Source organism: Drosophila montana, unplaced genomic scaffold, assembly GCF_035044405.1.
Source record: "Drosophila montana isolate Dmon_TW-CO22-7 unplaced genomic scaffold, ASM3504440v1 contig_3733_1, whole genome shotgun sequence".
In the NCBI taxonomy this organism is placed as follows: Eukaryota; Metazoa; Arthropoda; class Insecta; order Diptera; family Drosophilidae; genus Drosophila; species Drosophila montana.
In genome coordinates, this window is record NW_026998620.1 from 3,293,510 (window position 1) to 3,314,861 (window position 21,352).

General features: G+C 37.5%; 1 protein-coding gene across 1 annotated transcript; it reads left to right on the forward strand.

The window, feature by feature from the left end:
• Window positions 1-211: 211 nt before the first annotated feature.
• Or98b (Odorant receptor 98b) lies at window positions 212-2,190 on the forward strand. Its single transcript, XM_064694739.1, is given in 4 exon segments — window positions 212-234; window positions 922-1,082; window positions 1,085-1,167; window positions 2,032-2,190. Coding segments are annotated over 4 exon segments (426 nt in total).
• Window positions 2,191-21,352: the final 19,162 nt, after the last annotated feature.

Sequence of the window (21,352 nt, forward strand, 5' to 3'; positions counted from 1 at the left end):
TTGCTTTTAATTGTTTTTAATTAAGTATAATTTATTGCGCAAACAACAATAAGCAGCTCACAATACGCAACTTTGCTGCATTCTGCTGTTGTTTACAATGCCGGGCCTCAAGGATTCAAAAGACTATGCACACCGAAAACAAGCTGAATGTGCATTTTGATGAAATCAACATGTTATAACGAGATTTGTTTGTTTTAAAAACACTTTGGACATGGACTTTTGCCACGCCTCAGTGTAAATCCATAGGCATGCATCTCAATAAGATGCAGCTCGTTTTTCGAATATATATGCCCAAGAAATAGTTAGAAGAGCGGTCGACTAATTAGCCTGGTTTAAAGTATTCTAAAGCAAATACCCTGTACTAGAATTAGTCGAAATATTTCTGCGAAGGATTCGACCCGTTTTCTGTCGGGCTTACTTTTCTTATTCTGTCATGGAATCGAAAAGCGATCCTGGTAGATGGTTTTAATAAGTTCTTTTCCAGACTAACAATTTCTTTACGCCAAAACAAATCTCCTTTTCTACTCATGCTGGTCTTAGTTAGTTAACTCCATGCTGGAGTTAATGATTAACTAAAAGTAACAAATATACATCTAAGATATATCTTTTAAGATCTGATTTCAATTTATGTTCGCTTTGGGCGCATTTAATAATAATGCATGCACATTTAATGATATACGAAAACATACTTGAATTAGATTAAATTCGAGTGCAAATGCCATCAAATTTTCTGTAAGTGTGCTCGAAATAGCCTTTGGTAAATGCTCGAGCACTTCGAGCCATTCATTATTTAGACCTTAAGTTTAATGAGCGCAAAATTTGTGCCTGACTGTGTGCGTAGGTGGCTGCCAATTATATTGCAATTAGACACCTGATTCTTGAGGCATGCGATCTCTATTAAAGCAACAGCCACAATTCAAGCTGCAAGTTGCTGACGCACAAGTTTCTCAAGTTGCAGGACACCTACATTCGCCTGCTGGACTTCAATACAGAGCTGTTTGTATCTGTATGGGACTGCTTACAGCATTATGTCACATTCCTGCCATTGACTGTGTCGTTCTGTGTGTGTAATATGGAAAATGTGTCCTATGCTCGGCGCAGGTTGACCTTTTGGCACTGTTTAAGGCCGGATTAATTCTATGGCTGCATAAGGATTTTCAACGCATTATTTAAGAAGCTCTCAGCACATTAAGCAAACTTTGGTAAAGCTATTTTAAAGTATATTTACCCTGTTTTCAGGGAATAGAGGGTAGATTGAGTCTAATTTTGAACTTGCCTGCAGCTATGTTGAATTTACCCCAAACTTGAAAGTTATGATGAGAAAATTATAAGTTAATAATTATTGCATTTTCTGCATTGTGACTATAGTCTGTGTCATTTTTAATTTGTTTTTGTTTAATGGTGGAAATATTGTGAAAATAGTTTAATTTATAACATAAATAAATTCTACAGTTAACATTGTGAAAATTACTTTTTGCGCTAACATAACAATTGTTATTGTCTTTATTATATTTAATCATATAATTATTAAAATTACCATTTTTTCGTTAAATTTTAAGATTTATTTTAATTTTAATTGCAACAAAAAAATATATGATTAAATGAGAGTTACAAATTCTATTGTAGAAATAAAAGTTTCTGTCAATAAATAAATAAAATATATTCGAAATGTTTTGCTCTTAAAGTTAGTCAAAATATGTCGAGTTAATCAACGACATTTTTTTAAACTCACAGGATTACAGTGCATCTTCTTGAATTGTGATACACACAAAGTAAAGTTATCTTAAATTGTTATTAAATTATTTATTCTAAAAGGATTAAAGCTTACAGCCAGATAATAAACAGGGTATTTGGACGCGAGCAGCTAATTAGTGGAAGATACAAAAATTGATTCCAACTAACCACGGCATGTCTACTGGCACATGCTGAACTCTTTTCTGTGCCCCTGCACTGGTCCCACTACAGCCAAAGTTGACATTTCCGAGCTGAGTACGCTCAGTAGTTTTAAAGGAATGTTCGATTGGATTGCAGACTTGCACGGCCCGTTGCAGCTATTCGTGGGATAATCGGATTGCACGGAACTATTTGGTGTCGTATGTGTGGAATGTTTCCGCCGATTTGGGCTTCCTGCTGCCAACGGCGTGGATGGGTACGCTCTTCTATACGCTGGCCTACAGCTTGTACGTATGAATTTCATCAACATGTTGCTTATCTATCAAAAGAAGCCGGACATGTCTTTCACATTGAATCGTCTCTTTCGAACGCTAATCAATATTTAGTTCCTTGGGGCTTCACTGTCAGTTGTCAGCAAATCTGACACAGCCAGAAGTTCTCTTCTACGCCGCCTTCACGTTCTTCCTTTACTGTCAACAACTCGCTTTGGCCATCTACGACAGCATCTGGTATGAGACCCTCTGCATTAGCTCATCTGGGCCCTTCTTAAAAGAAACATATTACTTGCAGATTCGTTTAAAAGACTTTTTTGCTCGATTTCAGATGAACAACCATAATTTTGAATATCTATCTTTGTAATTTTGTAATTGCAATTTTGAATCAATCAATCAATTAATAGTTTTGCTTTTAAAGACTTTCTCTACAATTCAAAATAAACTAATATTTTTCATATATTTTTTTTAAATTTAGGACTTGGCATTCCTCAACAACTTGTGCTCTTAGTTAAACCAGAGCTGTATTTTTGGAAAATTAAAAACAAATAAAAACGCTGTGTAGAGTGTGCTCGACTACAAGCTCCCCTGTAACTCTCTGTCAATATTATATTTTGGTTTGCAAAAGCACGCTTTGAATACTTGAAATTATAAAATAAAGCCCAATCTGAATTCAACGTGCTAATGCGGGTAATTATAAATGCATTTATGTACAACCCAAAAACAGCTTCGTCCGGACATTTAATGTTAAATATGGCAATTAAACAGGTGTGTGCATAGGCTCTAGCCGAAAAAGATTTTGTGCCAAATGAGGGGAGGAATCCAAAAAGTGAATGAAGTGATTAGGAAATCTGTGTATACATTACCAGAGACTACTTACCAAATTTGGTGAATCTAGTTTTTAAGGCTTTTGAGTTATGCTTGAAAATAAACCTCAAAATTGATTTTTATCGGTAATTTGTTAAGGTAGATAGATAGATGGACTGGCTCGTTGTCCTGGTCAAGTATATTTACATTTTATGGGATATGCATAAACCATTTCACCCTATTTTTTTTATGTAAAGGGTATAACTACGAACTTCGTTAGGCTTTAGTTATTACTATTATTTGTCTGAAAATAAGTTAAATTTCAAGTTGACATAACTTACAAGTATCTTTGATGATATATGCCTTATGTCGCTAACATCGACACCTAGTTTTTGTGATTAAAGATTGTTTAAAATACATTTAAAGTTAAAATTTCATCAATGCTGCTTTCCTTACAGTTGTTTCTTTCTTGTTTACATTCAGTCGGTTGTTGCAAAGGGGCTTAATAGTTCAAATGGAGCTTTAAGCTGCTGCTGTTTAAGCCACTTGCTAATAAAGCCATGTTAATAACTATAGGCAGATTACACGGCCAATTCGCAAAAATCAGCGGCGCGCCTGTTAATGCCCCTTGCATTATTGGCAATTGTTGTCCAGCCCACGTCCTTGGCTATATACATATAGTTTGTCCTTTTTGTCCCGTGGTCATTACATGCACGTATGCGTAATAAGTGTTTTTGCCGCACAACATTGCGGTTTATTTCACGTGCAGCCAACGATAATGCATTAAAGTGTCGCATGGTCAAAGGACCGTTTGCCATTTTATTCCTGTCATATACTGGGTGTGTAGCTGACATAGTAATGCCTTCACATAGCAAAGGCTTCCAACATTTAATTTCCCAAAAAAAAACAAAAAATTAAATATGTTATCTTTAAGCTTGTGTACAGGGTACATCCTAGTCTATTACTCTCGCATGGTGACTTTTAATCCGCCAAAGCATTTCCTCCTATCAGAGCTCTCTCCTTTATAGTATTTCTAAACTCTCATCTGCAAAACTCTCTCTCACAAATGTTTTCTACGTATGATCGAGACATTAAGCTGCAAGCCTATCAACTTTTTGAGTGGGTATGTAACTTCTATTTTGTCAGATAAAATATTATATATATTGACTTAAAGGTCCCCCTACCTTTTGCTAAAAGACGGCAATCAAATAATCGTACGTAGGTGTGTGCATTTTTGGGTAAATAACGCAATTCCTGGGCTTGGATTGTTTTATGTACATTGGTTAAATATTGATTTGTTGTCAAGATCAACTATCATATGACTACATGGGTGTCATTTTTTTATGGCATCGCGACGACAACTGTTATATCCTGTTTTATATCACGTAACTTGCTGTTGGCCAAATAAATAGTAAATAAATATTTACTGATTTCCAAAACCCCCTTTGGAAATGGCCTGCGAAAATATGCCAAAAGGCCGAAATTACCAAAGAGAACTGCACAGGAAATCGCGACAGGCAGCGCAATCTATGACGAAGTTCGAAGCGTGTTAGACAACATGCTTGCTTACACATACTTAGACAAGTGTTTGTGTGTATGTGTGTGTGTGTGAGAGACGCTAGTTGCGGGCAAGTTTAGCCGCAAAAAGATGCAGACAAACAGAATCAAAGACAGTCAACACACAACACTTGGCGACTGGCGAAAGTGGCGAAAAATACACCCTGAGGGCATTGGAACGCCAGCCTTTGTCTGTTGGTGTGTGTCTGGGTGTGTGTGTATGGGTGTGTGTGTCTACAAATGTGTCGTGTTGTGGCCCATTGAGGGCCAATAGCTTCGGCTTAGTTCAATAATGATGCTATTGCAACTGAGCCGCCCTCGAAATATATCCTGACTCTCGCCCGCTTACTCTTTGGCTAAGTTATGTGTGTGTGTGTGTGTGTGTGTGTGGGCGGGCGTTGATAAAATTATATTCAATTGATGCTTGTCGAGTTGAAATGCCATAATAAATTCAATTGTGTCTGAGAGTGGCCCCCGCGGGCGCCTGCTGTCACTATTGTGTGTTAGCCCAGATCCGGCCAGGCGCGCCTTTGGCCCAATTGAGGGCCAGTGGCCCACAAATCGTTTATTGTTTGCTTTTCTAACTTTGTCATAATATCTCGTCCTCTGTCGTTTGGCCTTCTTTCTTGTGGCCCTTTGCGGATAAATTCCCTTTTTAATTTGGCAATTAATTGAATCAATCGCTTGCACATCCTGGCATCCTGCCTCGCCATTTTAATGTCGCTAATTTATGTGGTCAATTGTTTTGGTTTTAACGAGCGTGCCGTTCATTTTTATTGAAAAATTGCCCCGTCATGCTCGGTCAAAGCACTTCCGGCCAATGCGCGCCCTTTATAATTTTTACTCTGATTTATTTTTCGGTCCCTTACAATATGCTCAGGCAGAAAGGCAATGTGCGGGCTGCTCATTAATTATCCCCTTGTAGAGGGTATTATAATATTGTCATGAATAATGCCATAATAATGCATAGAAGGAGACTCCATAAAGTATATATTTTTTTGATCAGTCTTAACAGTCGACTCGCCTTTTTTTGTTTCAACATAACTTGACCAAAATGGAAACTTTCACTTTGCTGCAGTTGCCAAATCTTATGAAGATCTTAAAACTACATCATATAGCTTAGGAAATATATTTTCATGCTTATACAATATACCATGAATATGTATATGCGAATTGAATTCAAGTTCTTAGCATTTTTCTATTGTCGCCTGGAATTGCTCAATTAAAATGGTAACAGCACATATTACGTATACGATGCAGGCCACATGTGCCAAATAATTTAATTTATGTATTTAACTGGGCAAGTGGCCAAGCCGAAATGTAATTTGAATAAACGACACTGGCGTCTTGAAGTGGGATATAGCCTGGAAATTGTGTGATGTTCGGTTGAAAAAGTCAATGTATATTAAAGCACAATACGTACACAATGCTGCTAGATTTTTCTGGCCTAGAAGAAGCAAGAGTTCACATAGCATGAGAAATTGTTATAAAGAGCTAACCGGATATTTTCGGAATTTTTAATTAATTCTCGTACACAGGCACATGCAGTGCTAACCATGGTGCACACACACACACACACACACACACACACACATGCATTCTCGTACACATCCTGAGAACTACGGCGACTGAGCCTTGTCCTTTTGTTGCCCACTTGCCCACTTGCCTGCTGCCTGCAAGTTGCAGGTCAGTTCCTGTGTCCATTTTGTTGCTGTTGTTGTTGCTGTCAAAGAGCAACAATTTTCGGCAACTGCTATGAAACGAGGACGATGTGGCGCACAGCTTCTAGCTATAGCTTGGCCTCCTGGACACTGCGCCATGGCATGGCTATGGCACGGTGCGCACTCTTTGTTGTTGCTCATTCATTGTGCAAAGTTTGTATAAATTTTTGATTTCTTTATACAAAATGCTGTGCATGTCTTTTACTTCGTCTGACTGTCTGATGCTCTGCTGCATCTTCACTTCCTCTCACTCGTCTTTTTGTTATCATTCTCGTTGTTGTTGTTGTTGTTGTTGTCGCACAACACAAATGCCATTGATTGAGTCACATCGCCTGGGCATATAAATCTCACTGCTGGGGCGTGTCACTCGGGCCGTCTGACTTGCTGCTGCTGCTGCTGCTGCTGCTGCTGCCGCTGCTGCCTACCTTAAAGTTTTCGCCGTGCTGCGTCTGCGGCGTTTGACGTAACTTGCCCGATGATTTCGTTATTGTTCGATTGACAATAAAGAATCATCTGAAAGTTCCAAAAAGCACAAAATGCCATTGAATTTTTGTGCAAAAAAAAGCGGGCCGAGCTGCAGAATCAGAATCTGGTCGGCGAGCAAGAAGCACAATAGTTGCAAGCATATAAAATGAGGTCGCTGGAGGTTTTGAGCTACATACAAAAGCTACCAAATTTGTATGCAAAAATGCAATAACCGAGTGCAGCTTAAATAAAATGCATTTCAATGATTGCATTTTGGATTAAAATAACAGCAACAAGAACGGCAACTTTATACTTTTATTAAAATATTCCCATATAGAGCTTTGCAGTTTTTCTTAAATGCAACTATCTGCCACTCGCCATTTTGGCTTTGCTGTGTGCCATTTAAGTTTAATGAAGTGCAAACAAAAATATTTTCAATTAGAGTGAAACAATGGCAAAGAAAACCCAAGCAGCACAGCAGAACAGCAGAGCAAAGAGCCAAACAAGAGAGAAGACAGTGCGTAAGCACAAAAGTCGAAATGACTGCAAAATGCAGAACATGTGAGCTGTGAGTGGCATGCAAATGCAACATGCAACACGGCAACGACAATGACAACGGCAACGGCAACTCCAACAACAACAACAACAACAACAGCAATAGCGACAACATGAAGTGCACTCAAAGCTAGCAACAGTAGTTGCTGTCGGCTTTGCATTTGTTCCAATGCCAAACCTGCAACTTTCTCTATTTGTCTTATCTGCCAAATAATGCTTTGCTCGGCTCTACTCCGCTCTGCATCTGCATCTGCATCAGCATCAGACACTAGAAAGCTGCCGACAAGGACATTGGCAACAGCTAAGTGATAGTTATTGCAGGAAATGAAGCTACAAAATACAAACGCAAAATGCTGATTCGAATAGTAAAGCACTATCATAAGAAGAGTTCGTGGTTAGGCAAATGCATTTGCTTTTAACGTTCATAAAATTTTATTTAAAACTAGTAAGAGGCTCTACTCGGGAGTTCCCGACTAGGGGATGCCCTGAACCCCATGTGGTGGTAGCGGGGAGGTGGCGATAGCAATAAGATGAAAGATACTTGATATAAACTAAACTAAACTATTCTAGAAGCTACATGTCAAGTTTTGGTGACCCTAGCTCTTATAATTTACAAGCTTTGCTCAAAATACACTATTTCGATATCGATTTTGATCGATTACTTGGAAACGGGGCATGTTATCGATTATCGGAAACAAACTCGTACTGCGCGGGCACTAGGAGGAGCTATAGCTAAAATTTCTCTACCTCTTAAAGGTTCTGGACAGACGGACATGATGTAACGACTTGGCTATTGCTGCTGATAAAGAATATATACAGTCTATGGGGTCGGAGATGCTTCCTTCTGCCTGTTACACACATTAGCACAAATACATTTTACCCTTTTTACCCTTTGCTAATGGGTTCAGGGTATACAAAATTCAAATTTCGAACATTAGGACTTAACATTTATGCTGTGAGCATTTTGCAAAACTACTACAGCTTTTTGCAATGGAAAATGGTACATGAATAATGGTGAAATTTTAAAGCAAGAACATAAATTTGCTAACATTATTAATTTATTAAGTATATTTACAGTATGTGCTGTGTAGAGCCTGAGGATACATTTACAACGTGCCTAATAATGTTCGGAGATCTGCTAAGCTTCTTCAGTAGCCGAACGCGCTCGCCTGGGTCCTGGCTAACCCCATCATATTGACCCAGCTTAAGTCAGGAATGAAACGAATCTGTGCTAGAAGACCAGAAAATTCTCAAGCATTAATCTGAAATCATAGCTCTTACTCATATTTTAAGTAAGAATTTCAAGAATATACAATTTTTTTTATTATATTTCACATATTTTCCAACTTGTTTACATATTTTAGTATTCTGTGTATTGAATCTTTTCGGAGCATTATTTCGTATAACAGAACTTGATTTTTACTTCCTTAAACCAAATTACAATTTGTCACAAGGACTTTGCCTTTGAATTGTGATTTATGTACATATGTTCTCGTATGTGTGGCTTATTTTTGTTACAACAACAATAACTACAACAATAACAACAACAACAACAGCAACAACAAAAACGGCAGCAACAGCAACAGCCTTAACAGAAGTACAACAATATACGTTGATTGCCATTCGCTGCGGCGCCGCCGCGAAAGCGCTTTAGCTTCCCGCTAAACATTCAATAAATAAAACGCTAAATTACATAAATTTGTAGGTATATGTAAAATGTGTTGACTTTTTTACTGCAGCGACGTGCGCATCTAAAAATGCTTTTGATTTGTTGTTGTTGCTGTTGCTGCTGCTGTTGCTGGCGTCGGCATATTAAATTTATATGCCAACGTTTCACGCACTTCTAATTTATGTGGCAAAGTTTATGTCGCAAGTAATTTTTATAGCCAAAGAACTTTATTTTTTTTGCATTACGCTCTTATTGGGCATTTGCCTTATGATGTGTATTTTTTATGCTGGCCATCAAAAATCAAATAGCATTTTGCACTTGTAGCCAAGGCATTGCGTTTTGTTGCCACCGGCACTCTAAGGTTTCGCTTATATTTTAAAATATATATTCAAAACGATATTTGGCTGCACTCGTGAATTTTATCCTGCAGCCAAACAACTCACCTTTCAGTGGCTAAAAATTTCATAGAAATGCAGGTATTCGCAACAAATAGAAATTCCTCCTACGGTTTTGATTGAAGCAGCTTACTTTACATCTCTGCATGGAAGATAATGAAATATGTACACATTGTTTAATATTTCATGACAGTTTTATGAGAAACAAGAAAGTACCCAGGTCAACAATGCAAAGACCGGATATTTTTCACATATTTTTATTATACCCTGTACCCATTGAAATTGGAAATAAGCTATAATGGTTTTGTGCAAACTTGTGTAACAGGCAGAAGGCGCCATGTTAAAAGGAATATTTAATCTGATCTGAGTTGATTAAGCTATGTCCATCTGTCTGTACTTCTGTATAAACTCGTCGAGTATTTATCATTTTTTGTTGATATATTAAACCATTTTCGAAATATCCATAAGAATCTATTTTGTGACTTGGATTTTTAAACTTAATTTAAAAGCTAGATATACCAAATTTGGTAAGTAGGCTCTCGAAAGGTATTCAAAGATTATGAATTCGATTTTTGGATAGATTCACCCATTCGGCTTAAAATAGTTTCTAATGCTAGAGCCTTGTGATTTGATATATATACATATTTGAATGACATATAATGACACATATTTATGCACTCAAAATTTACACTTATAATTAAAACATCCAGAAGTGTGGTTCTTGAATAAATATATAAATGTGATTAAAAACTCCGGAATTCATGTTGGGCCATATTTTATGATTTGAAAAATACAAAGCATGTTGCTGCATGGTACAGGGGATTTTATAGTCGAACACACTCAACTAATGCTTGCTTGTTTTTCATAACAATTTGATGGAAGAAAGGTATAAATGAAATAACAAGAGAGAACCTCTTCGGCACGCCGAAGATGAAATGCCCTTGTAGATATATGAGTTACATATGGCTATGTAAAAAGATTTGTGAGGAGAACTTTGAAGCTCGTAATGTCTGAGTTTCGAAAACAAAAACTTAACTTTCGACCTATTCTGGCAATCAAGGCATGTAAAATAGTAGTCCGTAATTGATAAGATGTCGCGTTTGGTCGAGGTGTATTGAAAGCCAGAAACGACGGAAAGACGGACTTGCCTATATCAACTCGACTGTTGATACCGACCAAGAATATACAAAATCTATAAGCGTATAAAAAAGAGGTATAAGGGTATAAAATAAACAAAGAAATGGAAAATGAATTGGTGCTACAATTAAAAATTTCAATTTTTCTTTTCTTTTGATTGTTTTGTCAACAACGATGCGCGCATCTGAATTTTTTGCAGTACCCAATCAGTCGATTGAAAGGCGTAGAGCACGAGGTCGAGGGTTTAAATAAAAAATATGTGTTTTTTTATAAATTCAAACAGAAGTGGCTTGCTTTGATGCGGGGCAATTTATATGAAGGGAAATTAATATGAGCATCGAGAGCAGTAAGGGACGACGTTGAATATGTTAGGACGGATATTAACAATCGTTGTAGGTTCTCAGTGGAAATATGACGGTCATATATCCACAATCCAATTTTTAATATATTTCTAATTAGGCAATGGCAGCTTAGCGCTAGGATGAGGGCATCTCCTAATAGGAGAGTCCTGATAAGAGCTCTCTTTTGTAATAAATTATGTGACGCATAGAAGGAGACATCTCTGACCATAAAGTAAATATAGTCTAGACCAGCATCAACAGTCGAGTTGATATAGCCATATCCGCTGCCTGTTTCTATACGAAATAGTCTCTAAGTTAAAGCTATAGCCTTGAAACATTGCTTGGGTCCATCTCAGGCAATAAATATGCCGGAATCGAGCAGATCGGACAACTATATCAGATTGCTGCCATGGACACGACCGGTAGAAAAGTTAGTTCTTGTATGAGAAACATTTTTGTTTATAAAGATATCTTGACTAAGCTCGACATTTCTTAGTTCCCCTTATAACATAAAGCTGCCACACGAAAGATCAGTCTAAATGCAATTTCGTGTATAAAAAACATTTTTGTTTATCACGATATCTTCACCAACTCCAGCATTAATGATTTCAGCTATGCTGCTTAATTATATGCCATGTCTTACCAAGATCGCAGTACTATATTTTTTAGCTCTATAGAAAGAATCGAACGAAAAAAAATGTGCTGGTAAAATATTCCGTTTTCCAAGATGTTTACATCAAATGTCTACAATGGCATTAAATCTCCGTCGTGTCTGAACTTTCATATTTTTCAAAAGTTCTCAGTTTCCAATAATAGCAGCATTTGCAATGACTACTACGAAATTACAAGGAGTAAAATTCGTTTAATATTAACATTATAGTGAATTGGAGATATAAACCTGAAGTTACCTGCGTAAACGGTAGTTATATTTGAAATGCTAAAATAAACACTCCGCTTTTTACAACAACGTTGACACAGACATTAAATATTTAAGTACAACTTACTTTAGTTTAAGGAGATCCTCTTAAAAAAAAAAAAAATAAGAAGACTTTAATATATTAATTTGTTTAAATTATATTAGCCCTCTTAATTCTGCTACGTTAATTTTAATAAAAGTGCTCGAGCAACTTTTGCTTGTTTTTCCATTTCTTTTACTGTGGGGACTCTTTTTCTTTCTTTTTTTTTTGTTCTGACTGCAACCAGTCATTTTTTTCACTGCCCCGCAGCGTTGCTTTGTAGTTTTTGCCACGGTCGCTGCCAAAGTGATGTTGCCATAATGCACACCTGAGCGCGAATGAAAATAAAAATGCAAAAAAAAAGTTTACATGAAATCGCTTAAGTGCTTTTGCTATAACTTCGGCAAGGGGGCAGGCCCCCAGCGCAGTTCAGAACTTTTTCCAACTATAACCATACCCAATCACAAAGGCAGCATAAATTTGTTTGTTATTATAAGCGTGTATTGTGAAATAAAAGGGTAAATCAAAAGTGTTGCACATGTGAGCTGCAATAAATGAAGGAAATTAAACAAATTAAAACGTAGACAAGGCAAGGGCTTTTGAGTAATTTCAACACGTATTCAAACTACTGTCAAGCAGCTCAGTCGAAAAGCGGGCTTCAACTTCCGTGTGGCACGTGGCCATTCATCAAGGACCTGCGCCCGCGGGCTGTTTACAGGTAAGGCCAGTTGGCCACCTGGCGACACTGAATCCGACTAGAAATAAGCATCCATGTGCTGCCATTGACAATCTGCTTCCGCGTACAACTATTTTATCTCTCTCTTGGCTATCATCCTGCCTCCCTCGGCATGCCCCATGACCATATCCCCCCGCCTTTGTGGATACTGTTGATATTTCTGCAACTTCTTCATATTCCTTTCAAGCGTCTGTTACTTATACCTTTGCATTGTCTGCCGCATGTAACTAGCTGCGGGCGCCATATGTTTTCCCCATTTTCTTTTCTTTTTCATTAGCTGTCATTTGAAGCTGTGTTTTGGACTACCGCAGCTTTCCCGCATGCTGTCCAAGTGCATTGACCAGCGACCCACTGACACAAATGGCATAGATAGATGGCTGCAAGACTTGACGACAACTGGTTGCAAATTGAATGAAACGTGTACCAAACCTTACATCATATATATTTATGGCCAACGTGCTGCAGACATAAATTATTATAAGAAATTAGCCGCTTCTATTTATATTATTAGAACATTTACAAAGTGCTTTTTTTTAGCTTTATATGATCCTATATTTTCCATATATTTAAAGTTAACTTCAAAATATGTGTTTCAGCGATTTCGCAAATTCCACCATTGTCTTCAAACTCATTTTTAAAGAAATTAAAAACTGTTCTTAGACTTATTCCATGTGCCTTCTTAATTAAAAAGAACGGGAGAGTTTGTTGGAGCGAATATTTTACACAAAAATGAAGAAGTATTTATTGTAGTTCCTGCCACTTCCATGTCAGCCGAAAAGTTTTTTTTAGCGGCAGGTAACGTTTTAAAGGAGCGCCGCATGTTGCCTGAAAACCTTTCCAAAGTAATATTATTAATAATTTAATTATTTATGATCGGAAAGTAAGAAAAATAAAATTTAAAAAATTTTTGTTTGGTTAAGACATATTTTTTACAATCGATTTAAATCGGTCTATGTCGAATATTTCATCGAGACAACGATTTATTTATTCGATATAAAATAAATAATTGTTCATTTTGAACCTACATCACGAGTAAACACAATTTCAGCTAAATTGACAAATTGTGCGCAACAAACACAGCTGTAAACTAATTTTCGATATATTGCAATGCAATAAAACAATTGAAATTAGACAAAATGCAGGCATATGAAAGGTCCTGGCCGCAATACATAGAAAGTCAAATGAAATTTAATTAGTGCCCAAAATGTGAAAATATATTGCTCTAATGACATTGGAAAACCAAACACATTTCGCCACGCTGGCCAATCTCATAGTACCTTTTATTCTCTCTCTCTCTCTCTCTCTCTCTCTAGCTGTGTCTATCTCTATTTTTCTCTGTATACCTTTTTCAGTTATCCTATCGACCATTTAAATTTTGTGCAATGCATTAGCCTATTTATTTGTTTATCGGCGTTATGCGCATTCAAAAACTTTGTTGGCAGTCAATGAATTTTTGACCCAACTCAAATTAAACCTGCCAGCCGAAAAAAAATGTGCTTGTTGCTTGGACTTGGGCCGCTTATCATCGATTTTATTGGCATAATCAACGTGGAAATTTGCGTTGCCAACTTTTGGCAGCCTGCCACGCCTTACAAATAACAAACGCCTCCCCCCAACCCGTTGAGTAGCGATAAACATTTATCTTCATTATACAATTTGCGGCAGTTCGCTTCACTTGCCTCTTTGTCGTCCTGACCGTGCTCCTCGTCCTGGATAAGCCAGCGGAGCTGAGCTGCTATTTTGTTGTAATTTTCAGCCGCGTAGCCGTCGTCAGCTTCAGCATCCTCGTCGCTGCTGCTTTGCAGCTTAATGAAAAACTTTTCACTGTGCACAGAACCCTTTTTTAATTTTTATTAAACAGAAATTTGCCCGGATAACCCACGCTCAAAAAAAAATATAGAAAATGTTAATGTAAAGTAGCGCTGAAATAAAACAAGAAAGAATGACTCTCTTCGGCGCGCCGAAGCTTAAATACTCTAGCAGACATGTGCCTTACGATAATGCAGATACTTATGGGAGGAGAACTTCGCAGCTTATTTCAAAGAGCAGAAAATGGTATCACATAAAAACTAGTTTTTGGACCGATTCTTCCTAATGCGTTATGTGGTACGGTAGTCCGATGTTAATACTTATATTTTTCTAGATGCTGGGAAGCTAATAAATTTCGGGTTTGGTCAAAATATCCAAAGACAAAAAGTTTTCATACAACAACTTAGTTTTCAACTGATGATTTCTATGGCACATTATGATATAGTACCGCGATCCGGCCTGTTCCTTCATATTTACTGTTCGTTCATATATATTATAAAATTGAGAAACCAAATTGCATAGAATTAGGCAGGCGGACAAACGGCCTTAGCTATATCGACTCGACTGTTGATACTAATCAAGAGAAAATATAGTTTCTGGGGTCAAAAATGTTTCCTCACATTTCATGACAAAACTGGAATACCCTCTAGAAGGGTATAAAAAGAACCAAGGGGCGGGCGACTTTAAGCTTTGCCAACTTGACTTGGCTGCCTTTCAAAACTCTACATTATAATGATTAGGGGTCATGGTCATAGATTAGCTATTTCTCAAGTGGAATCCTTTTTTACACGCTTAAGTTAAATTTATAATTGCGCAATTTTGTAATCGAAAAACGTAATATAATATAGCTAAAGCTAACATTATTTCGAGTTGAAGCTAATTCCTTGAATATAAATCTTTTAAGTTAATATATATTTCCTTATTATTTATTTATTTATTATTTGGTTTCCTAGCATATTCCTTGACTCACCCATATTATTTACATACACAGGGAGAAACTTTGTGTTAAGTTTGAACAATCCTTGATTTAAAATTAAAAAAAAAACGAGTATCTCTAGTCGAGAGTGTCCGACTGGAAGTACCCTATAGTCAGAATATTCAAACTTTACAAATATGTATTTAAACAATTACTGTGATTCTTGTACTCTTAGCCCCTTACTATGGGACCAACATTTCAGAATAACTCTTCTGTATAAGTGTCATCATTAGAAAGTTTTTAGGGCTTAAATATGGAATATGCCGGTGTGTATATGAAGCATGCATAGACCAACTCTACACCTCTAAAAGTTAGTTTTATTTCACCCTGTGCGAATTATATTTTCAATGGGTACAAAAATGTGTATAAAAAGCAGGAATCAATCTTAATGGAAGTATAAAAGCGACTGAGATTAAGTACGTAGCTCAAGTCTGGTATATAGGATTTTCGGGAAACTTAACTTTAATTCAACAGACAAATCGTCGAATTTTCTCTGCGTGTATTTTGCTTTTTATCTGTTTTTTTTTGCTTTTTAAGCTTTTTTTTTTGGGCACACCCACGCATTGTTTTTATGCTTGTTAAAACAATCTTTTTTAAGCTGATTAGCCTGCTGCCCACAGAATGGGTCTACAAAAACAAATTAGCAAATAATTTCTCTCTTATTAGCCGGCTCAAATATTTTCCATCAAATCGACCTGGACATGACCTCCCCCCCCCACAAGTCCCTTGGTTGCATGTGTTGGTTGCTTACACTTTGTTATTATTGTTTTATTTCATTTCATCCATCAAGCCGGTGCCAGGCAGCGTCATTATTGTTGTTGGATTCGCATGCTTTATATACGTTAAAATAATTTTTTGCCACTTAATTATAATTTGAAAAATGTGCAAATTAACTCAGTTCTGCTCTCTTCGTCCTGCTTTAGCAGTGTGCCTGTGCGAGGAAGTTAGTTAATTAATTTTTAATTTTGCATGCCACAAAAGTATTTAAAACAGTTAGCATTACGCGTGCTAATTAATTTAGTTTCAACAATTGAAAGTCATTAAGGTTGCTATTCGGATTACTAGGCGTATGAATAATTCTTTTTTAATTGAACCAATAGTTGACGTTAATTAGATGTACCTCAGATTATAACGATATTCCCATAATTACATGGTTCATCATGTTACATTATTGATTTATGGGCAACCATATATTCATTGAATTAATTAATTAGTTATTGGCTAAGAATAAAATGTTATTATACAATTTTCTGTGCTTTTTCATTTCGATTTTAAATAGATTTTCTTAAATAAGTATTGTATTAAGTATACGCACCATTGACCGTCCCACAAAAGTATGCTACTAAGAGCGCAGCATGACGCATGCCCCTGCTCTCAGCCCCTGGCTCGCCGCAATATTGTAAGCCATCACATGCCGCTTTTATGCTTTGTCGCAGCAAATTTGGCGACGCTTGCTTATTTAGTTAATTATCTCAGATTACTTGCTCTTGATTATTTTCTATATGCTGTTGTTGTTGTTGTTGTTGTTGTAGTTGTGGCTGTTGATTGTTGGCGGTTGTAGCTGGTTTTCTGCTGTAAAGTCAGCAACTTCGGGAGACTGCCTGTTGGCTGGTTGGGGCCGTCATGTTTACTTATTTGAACGCAGCATGCGGCAATGCCGCACAGCAGGCCAGAGTCAAGTTGGATTTTCTTAGCCGATTCCCTTGGCAAATAGCGAAAAGCTGACTCGATGACGCTCAATCTGCCCCGTCTGGCCGCCCAACTGTCTGTTGGTCTCACTCTGTGATTCATTTGTAGCGTCGCCATATCAACAATTAAATTAAACGTGTTTGCCCTACACAAGCGAGCTTAAGCGCTCAATCAATGTAATACAGCTTTATAGCTGTACACCTCGCCATTCCATGCACGTGCAGCATTTTAAATTAGTAATTAATGGAATTTCAGCTAGCATTCTCGATTTTAGCTTCTGAACTCCTGTGTGTTTTTGGCCAAATAATTAGCTGGCGTCCATGAAGAACTGTTGGCAGCTTTATTAGACTGCAATAGCTGCATGCAATTTTATTTAGTTTCATTAAATAAGGGACATTTATTAATAAGAATTAATTGTTTGACAGAAAGGTAGGTCAGAGAGGCCAGACTTGGTTGACAAGCAAATATGGACGAATTTGAGTGATATAAGAAGAAGGGAGAATCTTTAAGCTGACGGACACTACTCGGATTCCATGTACTCTTCGATGTTGCGAGGTTTGTTGTAGGGCTAAGATGCTTCTAATGTTCCTTGCATCAGCATCAAAAACTTAGAGATATGTACTCAGGAAGTCCTGGCCAGCCTATATATAAAAAATGGTAAGAATTCGTATAACAAATAGATATAATTTTTGTAATAAGCAAAGTTTTGTTGCTTTCCATCCATTGGCTCTGCAGGAAGCACAGCAGAAACTCAGTTGCCACAGGTCTAAGGGCAGTGCTCCGCGGAACTGTCAGGATTGGACATATTAATATAAAAGGAGAATCGCAGATTGCAATGGATACCACAAACAGGACTGCCTCCCGTCTTGGACACTCTACCCAAGCCCTTGCCTGAAGTCGCTTGAGTCGCGGACGCACTTCAAAGGGCGAGAGGCTTGAGTGTGGCACCGTTGGTCCTTGTCGCCCTTGTCGAAGTGAGATCAATAAAGCTCGTGAGCTCAAAGGAGCTGAATAAGTACATTGGCAGCTTTGCAAACGTACTTAGTTTGGTATAAATTTAAGTTAGAAAACTTGTTTTGGAACAAAAAACATAATATTTTGAACAAAATGTTATCCTGTCTGTTTATTCAGTCAGAAAAATACTCTATTATTTAAAAAAATTAATAGCACTACAAACGAAACGTTCTAATAATGATGTCTAACATTTTATTTAATTTCCTAAAAGAGCCAGTTTAGAAACTTTGCTTTAAGACTATTAAAATTATGCGTTATGCTGTAAGCGTCTAGATGAAATTCTTGTGAAACTGTAGAATAAAGAACACAAAAATTTGTGGGCTATTATTTCCATTTAATTTTCTGAATTCGGGGCAACATCCATTGCCCTGGGCATATCTATGGGCAACGACAATTGTTAGCCACTGATTTCGATTGCAGCCAGTCAGTGGCCGGCGCACGTATTGCGGTCAAAATTAACAAGCGTCCATCAGGCAAACCCATCATGCGCCACCCCATTTACACTCCCAATCCAATTCCATGGCCATATTTGCCGTGTAACGCAAATAAATACACAGCTGCAGCTGCGTCAAGGGGGGCTGCGGCGCCTAACCATTTGTATCGCCCGTTGCAAATGAGCGGCAATAAACGCCGAAAGCAGAAAATGCAAGTTAATTACGTTTTTCAATTAAGCGCTCAGTTTGACCACCGCTCGGTCGGGCACAGTCAGTCGCTGCAACAAAAGCCACTGGGAGTAGATATAGTCCTCATCCTCAAAGTAAGACTGAAAATTTGCCATTGAAATTGTGTTTAGGCTGGTTTTACAAGAGCTTTACGGTTACCTAGCCAGCTGGGCGCATTTAGTTACTTCGAGTATGTGTACTAATTATCACAAATTCAGCTGTCATCAATTAGAGTTAAACAGTTTTTGGAATATTGTATATTCCTAAAATGACCTTGTTTCGCAGATACATTAGGTAAAATATTTTGGAAAACGGAACATGTCGATTCCTTGCCTTGCTATTTGATATAGTTGTGTGATGTTGAGACGTTTTTGTTGTTCATAGCTGGTTTTCGGCAGCTATAGATGATATAGTTGTCCGATCAGACCGGTTCCGACATATGTACTGCCTGCAACAAACAGACGAACAACTTTCAAACTGAGACACATGCTTTTATAGAAATATACAGACAGTTCGTCAGACACTCGTAGCAAGGTCGACTCGGCACTTGATGCTGAACAAAAATATATATACTTTACGGGGCCGGAGATGCTTTCTTCTGCCGGTTACATACATTTGCATATAACTTTTTATCTACTTGCAATGTTTTCAGGGTATACAAACGTATAATTAGCTTTTACATTTTTTAACTCAACAATCAGATTATCATTCCAAATGAAATTGTCTTTTTTCTACCAAATATTTTAGTTAGATAAATGTAACATATCTATTCATACGATGCATCGTTATTGGTCGTTATTCGTGTGGTAAACCGTGAACCTAAAACCTTGAAAAAAAAAGCGAACAAAATTTACTGAAATATATTTGTTTAATTTAAACAAAACTGATGCAAATATGCACGTTTATCGACCTATTATAACCGAAGTGTGGGAGTCTCTATAAAAAATTAATTTAAAAAGTAAAAATTGTAAAAAATAAATTAGCAAAACAATTTTTATAGTCCATTTTATTTTATGTCCCTAGTTGGTTTATGGAAAAATTAATAAATAATAATATTAATAATAAAAATAACAATAATAATACAATTTAATAATAATAATATAGTTATACGAAATTATTTTTTTGTATTAATGACGACTTTGAGTATAATATATCATCGATTTATCATCGAATAGCATTTGGAGTTTATTACGTTTTAATAAATTAATTAATCGATAGGTATTTGCGTGTATTTTATGTAGTGTAGTGTATTCGAACATCGCGAACATCGAGTTACTAAAACTTTTGCTCGAAATTTGCCTATTGGCAAGATTTTATTAGCGGCTTCTGCGGTTATCATATTGCTAAATTATATATGTGTGTGAAATTGTTGCGATGTGTTGACAACCGAACATAATTCATCATTCATGTGTCCGAACTGACACGTTTGTGGCCACAAACAGAAATAAAATTCACTTTGAGTGCGGTTGGCAAATGCTGGTTTTTATTTTATTTCACCATTTTTTTTGGGAACTGGCTGAATTAAGGCTCCACTTTGGGCCTGCGACGGCCACGTTGGGATATCAAATATTAACGAGTTTTTTCACACAATGCATACTTTCGGTGGGATCATAGTAGAGCAAAATTAATCACAAAAATGTGCGCTCAAGTGGAAATTTTGTAATCATCGCCGCGGCGGTCGATTGGCGGCTCCAAAGACTGTGCCCCAAATTGCTGCATGCTGAAAAACGGGCGCTCAGGTGGTGCGTGGCAAGCTAGCTAATAACTTGCGGGTTTTATGGATGCTTGGGTGGCATTAAAATTTAATATATTCTTAATTTTTAAATAGGCAGCGCAGCCAGCGCCAACTAGAAGCAGTCGACGACTCGGCAACGATGCCACTCAAAGCCGTATAAATCCAAGATTGTGGCCTCCAACTTGTCGCATATGTGTGTGCAAGTGGCTATGTGTGTGTGCGTGTGTGTGTGTGTGGTTCCTATCTTGGCATCATCCATGACTGGCGCTGGCAATAGCCCTTTGCCATGTGCTGTCTGACTCTGAGCGTGTGTGTGTGTTGTGTGTGTGTGTGTGTGCGTTTGACTGTAATTGAAGCAAAATGAAAATCTTTTATTCATGAGGCTATAAAATTGCCCAATTTTCAGGCCATTAGCAAAATTTACGCCTTTTTCTCTGCACGCAGCGCATAGTGGCCATTAAATACAGTCGCCTGCATAAGTATGCATGCCATGTGGCGGGTGTTTAGATTTCCCAATCGAGTCTGCATTTTATTTTTAAATACACAGTGCGCCGCTTACACTTGATGCCCACGAAGCTGATGCTATAAATCTTGCTAAAACGCGACGTATACTTAATTTCTGCTCTGCTGATGTGCCAATCTCTCCGCCCAGCCCTTCCGCACCTTTGCCATCATTCTGACAGCTGCACTGCCACTGCGAAATCCTATTAGCCGCGCTCTGTTTGTATCGAAAGCAGCTTAGATATGTCAACGTTGTAATTAAAAGCAGTTGAAAACATCAGTCCCAAGACTTGCCGCTTGACGTGGCAGCCACCAAAATGCTGCCAAGTCACGCGTTGCCTGTCGGCTTTGGTGGCACTCAACGCTTGAGCCGCCCAATTACAATGCTAATTATGTGGTCAAGCGCATATTGTTTCTCGTAATTAACTAAAGTACAGTCACCGAGATATTACCGAGACTATT